Source organism: Candoia aspera, chromosome 1 (assembly GCF_035149785.1).
Source record: "Candoia aspera isolate rCanAsp1 chromosome 1, rCanAsp1.hap2, whole genome shotgun sequence".
Taxonomy (NCBI): domain Eukaryota; kingdom Metazoa; phylum Chordata; class Lepidosauria; order Squamata; family Boidae; genus Candoia; species Candoia aspera.
Window position 1 is genome coordinate 227,299,323 of NC_086153.1, and position 10,502 is coordinate 227,309,824.

The 10,502-nt window shown below is 44.9% G+C and overlaps 1 protein-coding gene across 1 annotated transcript; it reads right to left on the reverse strand.

Annotated features, from left to right (window-relative positions):
* Positions 1-1,388: 1,388 nt before the first annotated feature.
* On the reverse strand, positions 1,389-9,815 carry LOC134487253 (tubulin alpha chain). Its single transcript, XM_063288937.1, has 4 exons — positions 9,663-9,815; positions 4,349-4,571; positions 3,707-3,855; positions 1,389-2,380 (listed from the first exon to the last, which is right to left on the reverse strand). Exons 1-4 carry the CDS (start codon positions 9,663-9,665, stop codon positions 1,409-1,411), a joined length of 1,347 nt encoding a protein of 448 aa, XP_063145007.1. The 5' UTR covers positions 9,666-9,815; the 3' UTR covers positions 1,389-1,408.
* Positions 9,816-10,502: the final 687 nt, after the last annotated feature.

The following is a 10,502-nucleotide window of genomic DNA, read 5'->3' on the forward strand; positions in this document are numbered from 1 at the left end:
TGACATCTGTGGCTCTTTGTGTAAGGCTGGGAAAAAAGGTCTAGACCAGTGTTTCCCAACCTTGGCAACTTAAGATAAGTGGACTTCCCAGAATCCCCCCAGCCAGCCAAAAGCACTGGCCTAGACTGTTGCTTCCATTGTCTTTTATGAGAATTAAAACATTTAATTTTTTAAAAATAACTTTTTAAATTGGGTCGCAGGTAGTCACCAGAAAGGGCCACCTATTTTTGTGGCTATTGGGTAAAAAAATGAGGGAGCAAAGGACATGTTTTGAGTTCTCATTGTTCCCAGTGGCACATTACACAAAATTTTTAACTTTTATGGTACATGACACTCAAGGCATTCTGCATGTTATTTCATGTAGCCAACTTGGCTGTTTTGTCCCAAGCTCAAAACAAAAAGCCTTTTCTGGTTCATACATATCATTACAAAAAGGTAGCTCTATTGTAGCATGTTATTAGTTGCTTTTTAAAGCTGTGTGCCGTGTTCAATTATAGTAGGATGAGTCTATTTTTTAAAAAAGTAAGTCAATGACATTAATACCAGTTTCAAGAGCAAAACATATACAACCACCATAACTTTTTAAGGGAGGGGGGGCTTCTAACTTAAGTTTCTGTGATAGTCTATACAGCAGAAATGGAGGGGAGAGAAAAAAAATTGTTACTCAACCTGTGTAAGAGGATGCTATATAATTACAATACAGACTCTTGCCAAATAAAACATTGAGCCAGCACTTTTTTTCAGGCTCAATATACTATCTGGCCTCTTTCCCTATCAACTATGAAACATGCACATATCCCTGTTCAACTTAGAGGATGTTTCTTCTAAAACAGTAGCCCCCAACATCAGAACAATCAAAATGGCTAGTAGTCAGGAATGTTGGAATGTTAGTCCATTATCCTCATGAGGTTGTGTTGGGAGAAGTCTTTGTACAAGGCTACTCACTCACTAAGGCAATTTGAATTTACTTGGAGCAGGACAATATATGCAAGTAATGTGCAGGGAATAAGAATTTAACTTTTCTAGAAGATGCAGCACAATCTTTGGACAAAGCCTAACTCTACCGTATCTAGCTGCTCAATCAAAATGGAAACTGACCAAGGGATATATGCTTGGCGAGGGCCAAACGCAGCAGACAAGAAAATGCAAATCAGTGGAACTACTGAAGGCCGAGTTGCTACTGCACTGTTAAAGCTAACAAGATCTCAGCCTGAATACAAGCCCTGCCAAGACGTTCTGCTCTACTTCCATGTATATCAATAGATAGAAATCAGATCCCTGCTCAGACAGAACATTAGTCAGGACTGCTCCGTGTGAATTCTGGCTGTGAGAAAGACACATCACTGTAGTTAGATTAAAATCAAACTTTAATGAAAAGGAAGGTCCAGACACAGTAGAGCGTTCACAGCTATTCTTCTCCCTCCTCTTCATCTTCATATGAATCAATGCCCACCTCTTCGTAATCCTTCTCCAGGGCAGCCATGTCTTCCCGAGCCTCAGAGAATTCCCCTTCTTCCATCCCTTCCCCAACATACCAGTGCACAAAGGCCCGCTTGGCATACATTAGATCAAACTTGTGGTCCAGGCGGGCCCAGGCCTCAGCAATGGCCGTGGTGTTGCTCAGCATGCACACTGCTCGCTGAACCTTGGCTAGGTCTCCCCCAGGAACCGCAGTGGGGGGCTGGTAGTTGATGCCCACTTTAAAGCCTGTAGGGCACCAGTCCACAAACTGGATACTGCGCTTGGTCTTTATGGCAGCAATAGCAGCATTGACATCCTTAGGTACCACATCCCCACGATACAAAAGGCAGCAGGCCATGTATTTGCCATGGCGGGGATCACATTTCACCATCTGGTTAGCAGGCTCAAAGCAAGCATTTGTGATCTCAGCCACAGAAAGCTGCTCGTGGTAGGCCTTCTCCGCAGAGATGACCGGGGCATAGGTAGCCAGAGGGAAATGGATACGAGGGTAGGGCACTAGATTGGTCTGGAACTCTGTCAGGTCTACATTCAAAGCCCCATCAAAGCGCAGCGAGGCAGTGATGGAGGACACAATCTGGCTGATAAGGCGGTTGAGGTTTGTATAAGTTGGCCGCTCAATGTCCAGGTTCCTTCGGCAGATATCATAGATGGCTTCGTTGTCCACCATGAAAGCACAGTCTGAGTGCTCAAGGGTGGTATGTGTGGTGAGGATCGAGTTGTAGGGCTCCACCACAGCTGTGGAGACCTGTGGAGCTGGGTAAATCGCAAATTCTAATTTGGATTTCTTGCCATAATCAACGGAGAGCCGTTCCATGAGCAAGGAAGTAAATCCTGAGCCAGTTCCTCCTCCAAAGCTGTGGAAGACCAAAAATCCTTGGAGTCCAGTACATTGGTCAGCCTGTAGAAGACCCCAGAAGAAATCATCACTCATTACCAGTTTGTTTCTTCCAGGCTACAATGCAAATATTATTCCTACCTGGAAAATCTGGCCAAGAAAACAATCCATTCCCCTATTTTAGCCAATTGGTTGCTTGGAGGTAACTTTCCTTCGGCTCAGGAGATTAGTCTCACCTCACTAACTACAGACACACAAAGTCTCTTTATATTACCAAGCCAGGCATGGCATCTTTTCTGTTTCATAATTAAGAGCGAGTAATTTTTAAAGGTTAGAAGGCAGCATCTTGCATTACAGTTGTGACAACCAATTACACAAGTGATCAAGGGCAAGACAGGGGTGGGATGAAGAAATTCACCAGCAGTGTTATGTGCCAAGTTTACATCCTTCCTGAGAACTTGTGATGGGTTCCAGGAAGGAAGAGGCAGTGCTTGCCAACCAGCTGTAAACCCACCCACCCACATGGCACTTCTTTCTCCTTCCTCCCCAGAGATTCACAGAAGCTGCTAACCACAGTTGCTATCAGGAGAAAGAAAGTGAGCAAGCAATGAGCAGATAAAGAGGAACTAAGGAGAAGAGATACAAGTCTGGAGGAGAAAATGCAAAGGAAACAATGTTTTGAACTGAGAGTGGTTTCTTAGGAATTAACTCACTGTTTAAGCCCAGAGAAAGGTTGTTACCTTTACAGTCAAGTGGGTTGGTGGGGAGGAGTTGTGGAACACCAGTGAACAGAGAGGATGCGTAAAGCAATGCAGGGGCATGAAAGGTCTGGGCCTAAGGGAATAATAAGTGGTGGAGGCAAAAAGTAGAATTGAGGGAAATCACATACAGTGCTTAGAATCAGGAAGACCAATTATTCTTTCTGATCAGAAAGGATGTAAGCAGACAAGGGTGAAGGCTAAAGGAACATTGGCGTCTTTTAGAACTTGACGTTTAATGTACACATTCTGCTGTTTATAGCTTTTACTGCCATTGCATCTTTGATCTGGCAACATTTAATGGCTTGATGAGAGCCAAGAATAAGGAAGAAAACGGCATTTCTGAATTTCATATTCATTTGCACTGCACTCAGTGTCCCCAATTTCTAAAACACAACTTGACTGAATAGAATAATGGAATGAAATATGACTACCCACCCTCTAAAGAAACTTGCTAAAAAGTTTAACATGGCAAAAGAATGCCCAAAATTATCCAGAAAGTAGGTAATAAACCAGTAGCTATCTTAGACCCCAAACACCCTGCTATCTCAGCATCTCTGCCATTCCTAGGCAGAGTTCCTTCCATTCCTCCAAGAAGCCTACATCACCCTGCCCCTCATTGCAGTTATACCAGTTTTCGAATCCTATCCAACACCAAGTCAATGATCTCCTTGCCAATGGTGTAATGTCCACGGGCATAGTTGTTGGCAGCATCTTCCTTTCCAGTGATTAGTTGCTCTGGATGGAAGAGTTGACGGTAAGTGCCAGCACGAATCTCATCTGGAAAAGATTAAGAGGATGGTAATACAAAATTTACTACAGTGTATACTTTCAAGAGGACATCTAGCAAGCTGAAGAATTCAACAAGACATCTAAGGAAGGGTATTAGAGTGCAGCCCAAATCTTGCAGAAGCTTAAGGCCTTGAGGACTCCTGGACTTCCCATTCTAGGACAGAGTCACTTTATCAGGAGGCTACTTTACTGAGTTATTTCAACTGAATGCCTTTATAGGAACTGAAGGGGAAGCTGGTAGGCCAAGTCTCTTCTCCCATGAGAGACAGACTGGCTGGTAATTTTGGTATGGTAGACCCAGTACATCTGAGATCAGATTGAAGAAGACTGTACCAAACAATTCAAACTAAAACCGCAACAGTCCAGTTCTGCTCTGTCAAAAAGAAGCACTGAATGAATCTGAGCATGTGGCCTACGAGAAGAGTTGCTGCTCTTGCTTTCTAGGAGACCAAAGAGTCAGAACTTCCATAGATGTACTCACCAATCACAGTGGGTTCCAAGTCCACAAAGACAGCCCGAGGCACATGCTTCCCAGCACCAGTTTCACAGAAGAAGGTGGTAAATGAGTCATCTCCACCACCAATGGTCTTATCACTTGGCATCTGTCCATCTGGCTGAATGCCATGTTCCAGGCAATACAGTTCCCAGCAAGTATTGCCCATCTGCACGCCAGCTTGGCCGACATGGACAGAGATACACTCGCGCTATAGAAAGAAGAGAAAATTGACCCCTCAGAGTGGTATCACAAGCAAGGCATCAAGCTGTGAGCTTGATAGAGCAAAGATGTAGCATCTTGTGCACCATTACTGATGGAAGGAGTTTTACCAGGCCATTGGCTCAATAGATATGCTTATGGTTTACAAGTCAGAGGTAGCAATTTTCTTTTTGTTTTTCAGAGTGGGATACCAGGAATATTTCATCGTGGAATTTCAATGAACACTACAAGCAAATCAAACCTGTACTTTGGAGTGGAATTGTTTCTAAACTTGCTGAACAAGGGAACAGCAACAATGCAGCATAAAAGATAACAAATGCAGCTTTGCTGCCTATGCTCCTCTGTGATTACAGGACATGGTAACAGGAACAGTACTTACTTAGCTGCTAAGTGTAATGCCAAAGTGTTCAGGAGAGAAGAAAATGAGCTTGAGCTATTCATTACACCAAGCAGCTTAAGTTATTTCTAGATATTCACACTGTGACCATTTCAAAATGTAATGGTGGCAGTTCCTGAAGTCAGCAAAACAGGAAGCAGCGTTGTTAAGAAATCTATTACATACCAAAGCCACAAGGAAATTCCTATAAACTGCCAGCCTGTGCACTTCCACCCCTTCCATTTTACTGCACATGCACAAATAGCATTCTCCTTTTACACCTACACACTCTATAGCCCATAAACATGCATGCACACCTTCTTAGCATGCTCATCTCCCACACTATACATAGCACACAAATTTATTAAATTTAATGGGCTGACACCCCTCTCTCACACATTACAGACACAATGCAGCAACACCCAAACTAAGAAAACATGTTAGGGCACAACACTTTCCCTCTCCCTAAGGCATGGGTGGGAAACTTATGGCCCTCCAGATGTTGCAGAACTTATCATCTTTTGCCATTTGCCATGCTGACTGGGGCTGCTAAGAGTTGTAGCTCAGCAAGAACTGGATGGTTACAGGTTCCTCTCCCCCGAGTTCAAATTTAAGTCTAGTCATTTTCCATCTGACTGTCAAGTCAGTGGTGCTGTTCATTGCAACAGGTTTCGGTCCAGAAGCTCAGAAATAAATTACAGCTACATACTTAGCAAAGTTGATTGGAGCTCAAAACAAAAAGAAACTGCAAAGAAGGAAGAGGGACCCAGTTTTTTATCATCTCCCTAAACAGATTTGGGTCCAAAAGCCAATCCAGACCTGAGCTTCTCTGAATTAACTGCAACCCTGCCATAAGACAACATCTTCAAGTCCATCCCATTGTGGAACACAGTGACCAAGGTAGGAAAAGCCAAAAATAAAATTTCCAAAGAATTCAAATGGTTGCTAGTGAATTTGTACCAGCTGGTGCTTAGTGGACCAAATATTTAGAATTAGGCCAGGGCAGCTAGTTGCCAAGCCTGCTGGATCACCTAGCCCAGTGTTTCTCAACCGTGGCAACTTTAAGCTGTGTGGACTTCAACTCCCAGAATTCCCCAGCCAGCAAAGACCTAGCCCATGGAGTTGGTAACCTCCTTGGTGAGACAGTCAAGGTGAGGTACTGAATGAGTCTGAGCACACACAACACCATTTTAAATAATAAAAGGTACTTCCAAAGTAGCTAGTTTCCACCTTTCCAAGGAGAAGGGGTGAGCTCAGAGCACTTAATGCAACGTAGAAATGGACTGGCCTAAGAAGTTTAAAAAAAAAGTAAGAGAACAAACTTTAAATCCCAAAGAGCAGTGGAATCTGAATATACAGACAGGATGTTATGTCTGGAATCTTACCTAGAGTTTTGAAACTAGGCCTTATTATCTCTGAAGTGGTAAGGCTATATTCATATTCAGGCTGCAAGTAAGTGTTGTGGGACAACTTGTGTTTCTTCATAAAGGCAGTGGGAAGGCAGTTAATTCATTCTTACTGAGAATGAGGCCTAAAACCCTATCTAATTAGATCCTACCCAGAATCCCCTTTATTGGTCCCTGCCTCTGGGAAGGCAGTGGGGAAAGTCAAGCGAACTTGAATCATCCAGGGTATGGATTCCAGGAAGAACATAAACCCAGGCATATGTTTCCTTAACCCCTCAAAACTTCTGGGAGTTGCAATCCTAACACTTCTAGAGAATGCCACATCAGTCAACGGTGTTCTAGACTGTTTTTACAACTCCTTTTTAGAAGGCATACAAACAGAATCATCCAACCAAGCACACATATCAGAAGGACAAACCACTAAGCCATTGCTAAAGGAAAACAGCAAGATTGAGATAATGATAGGTTGCTTATTCCTGTCCCAAAGAAGTGACATAATTGCCCCATAAAATGGTATCCAAGTTTTGCCTTTGTAAGCAACTCCCCCCCCACCCACAGCATCTCTCCTTCAACTTATTAAAGGCACAATTATCCAAGAAAGCATTTCTCAAGCTATTTATACTGTACTTTACAAGCTCAAACTAAGTAGTGCAGTAAATGGATAAGACCAGTGGCAATATGAATCCATACAAAAGTTAATTCTTGGCCATAGTCTCAACTCTACAGTAGAAGTAAGATATTACATAGTTTTGTGATAAAATGGTATATAAAATTAAGTTTGGAAATAAAATTTTTAGATTTTCCAGCCCTCTACCCCCACCTCCACCCCGAAGTGTCAACTAGACGACACAGAGATTTACTTTAAGGGGAAGAAAAAAAGAAAGGGGCCTAGGCACTCTTACCCAAAGGTAATGAAATCCTACTAAACTCAGTAAGAGGTACTTCTAATGTAAAAAAGGATCGGAGTGCATAATCATCTTCATTCCTTATTGTACAAACAGAGTAAGAACAAAATTGCCTTGTTTTTGAACTCACTGATCCACTGGGTGTTACCAGGGAAGACAAAGAAAAGGCATATTTTTAAAAATGTTATAAGCATGTCATTTCAAGTCTCTTACATAATAATTAATGAATGGTTTTTATTAGTTGCATATTCTTTGTTCAGTACTCACCTATCAACTTGCCATACTGTACAACCATGGCTTTATTTGTTTTTGGTTGGTTTGCAAAATCCCCAACTCCAACAGCATCCATAACTGATGCTGACAAATCCAACTGCACAACTACTATGCACCTTCAAATTTTTTCAGAGAATTATGACAAAAGATTTAGAATAGCCCCCAAATATAAGTTCCAAAGTCAAGTTTAATCTTTGCTACAGATTCACTAGATGACCTTAAGCAAATCATTCTTACCCTCAACTCCTCATATGGGAATACTGAGCTATCATACCTAGCCCATAAAAAAATTGCTGAGAGACATCTCTAGAGTATACAAATGCCACTGATTAGAACTTGGGTTCTCAACATGGCACCTCTGAATGCTAGTGTGCCCACCAGCATGTTCTTTAGGATTCACCAGGCTCTCTGCCCCACCTATTTTTTTCTTTAATCCTTCCAATTAAAAAACATGGCTCTATAACTGAGTACACCTCTCATTCGAAATGATTATTTGGTCTGGTTTACAGTGTTGTATGAGTGCAGACAATAGTGGTAAACAAGCTTGATGGCTTAGCATGCTTATAAACCCAGCCAACTGTGCTTTATTCAGCAGACCACGGGTAAACTAACCAAGGCAGTGAGATTTGTGAACTAGGTCTCCTACAGGCTCCCCGGTGCTTGGAATAAGTGATTTTGCTGTGTAGAAAACCCCTAACGCCACTGACACTGGTGAGGGCAAATAAAAGGATGAAAAAATAATTAGTGGCTCTAGCAGCACAGCAAGTTTTGGGCAGGGAAATTACTGGGAGAAAGGCCAGCCAGCCAGCTCCGAGCTCTCCGAAGGCGCCCCGGGGACTCTTAAATGGCGTTTCTTGTACTTCTCCTTCCGAGATTCGAATCAAAAGCTGCGATTGGCTAGCCAAAACGAATATACGATTTTAAAAAACTCTCTTCCGCTTTCCACACCTCGTTCGCTCAGATTCACAAATGACGCAGTCAGAAAAAAAAAAAAAGGCAACATATATGCAAACGCCCCAGCCTCCAGGGAATTGGCTCCCGGAGCTGGGAGAACGAGTCTCCCCGCTGGAAAACATAGGCACCCACCGGCAATGGCAGAGCTTGCCTCGGACGGGGTTGCTTCCTGTTCACTGAGGCTGGAATACTAAATATAGGACACCCTCTCTCAAAGTACAAAGATCCCCCCCGAAATGAAACAGGAGAGGCAATTACCTACTTTGGCCAGAAGCCCGGCCGAGGGCCCAGCTATTTCCAGCTCCAGGATTTCGCTGGAAGCGGGTCGGCGGTCCCTGGCCGGACGCTCCCTTCCTTCCACCTGCCTATTAATAACCTCTTACTCTCCCAATCAGTGGGTGGCGAGCAATGAAGGGGGGGCGAGGGTAGAGGAACGGGCACATCTGCCCCACGACTCCTCTGGACTAGAATATTCTCCCCGCTCCCCCTATCAACCAGGGCAGGCAGCACGGCTTGGAACTGCCCTCCCCAACTTCTCTAGGTTTTTTGCCAGCCTCCCTTACAAATTAGCAACCTGCGCCTCAAACCAGCTGTTCCTGCCCGTCGCACCAACACGGCTAGAGGAGAAACGCCGAGCCTATAGCGCGCACAACTAGAGGTCAGGCCTCTTACCCGATCCTGCCCTGAGGCCAGATTCCTCTCCCTCCGCACGCACGCCCCAACCCCAGACCACGCGCCTGTCAGGTAGCTCCCCTGTCTTGCCTCGCGGTCTTGAAATTCAGGGGTGGCCGTCGGTCAACTCGTTCCCCCCGCCCCCCTCCAACAGGCCCGACTGGACTCTGCCATGTTCCTGGAGAGGAAAGGTAGGCTGAGAAGGGGAGCAGCCCCTCCTCCCCACCATACACGGCTACGGAGCTCACGGCCAGAACCTTCACCTCGAAAGACTCAAAAGCGGAAGAAGTCAAAAGCGCGCCCAACCGGTCCTGTACGGCCAGCGCCCACAGCGACCGACCATGAAACGTGCCAGGTGCTGCGCCGAGTCACGGCACGGCAACTGCGGGCTAGGACGCGTGTCTCATTAGGATCGCAGCGAGGCTTGCTACAGTAGCAGTCCCCGGGCGCAGAGGCCAGCTCCGCCCGCGCGCCGATCCACGCCTGCTCCTTACCATGGTGTAGAGTGGCGGGGCTGAAATCTCACGCTGAGTCGGTGCGACGGAGTCTCCGTGAGAAGCAGCTACGCCTGGTGCAAATCGCCGTACCGCAGTGGCATTATAAAGGAGGGGCGGACAGCCCTGGCAGAAGGGGGCGTGCCTGAAAGGTGGCTCCTCCTGAGCCTTCGTGGTGCACGGGCGACGCAACTTTTAGGAAGGAGCATTTGTTCTCAACTGGAGGCGAGAAAGGCCAAGTTGGGCGGCCGCCGTGTGCTAAAACTTGTTTTCACTGCTGGAGGACACGCATCTTTAAAGAAGCGGGCCAAAAGCCTCTTTCCTTCTCTATATAGCAATTCAAAGTATAGGACTGTTTTTCCCCCCTTTTCCTTTACACTGGATAACTTGCCTCTAGGATTAAAGAACAGCTACTAGCAGAAAGCAGCTGATGATTTATTACAACCTCTTCATGTTAAATAAAGGTAACACTGTCTGCCACGTAATGTTTAAAGGGTAGTAGCTAATTCCATTTGAAAGGTAGTGACTAAAACTTTGCCCCAAACCTCACCAGTTTCTTAACGGTAAGTAAACTTACTCCTCTCCTGTGCTTGTTAAGGAGAATAACAAAGCAATAGCACCGGATATGAGTGCCTTGCAAAATGGGTTTCCCAGAAGAGATACCACATGGCTTGGTCTCCCTGGGCAAGCAACTTGCAGTCAGAGCCTATTTTCAGAATGAAGTGACCAAGCTTTCCTCTGGCATCTGATTGGACAGCAAGAGGCAGAAGGAAATGTTAGAAAGATGCATGGATGTCAGAAAAAGTGGAGAAATAGCGTGTTGGAATTTGGGTGTGTGTG

Excerpts from the sequence above, each read along its gene's own strand:
- LOC134487253 (XM_063288937.1), bottom strand. Across the intron at positions 3,856-4,348 it reads CTTGGAACCCACTGTGATTG|ATGAGATTCGTGCTGGCACT; the intron begins GTGAGTACATCT and ends AATCTTTTCCAG. Across the intron at positions 2,381-3,706 it reads TGGATAGGATTCGAAAACTG|GCTGACCAATGTACTGGACT; the intron begins GTATAACTGCAA and ends GGTCTTCTACAG.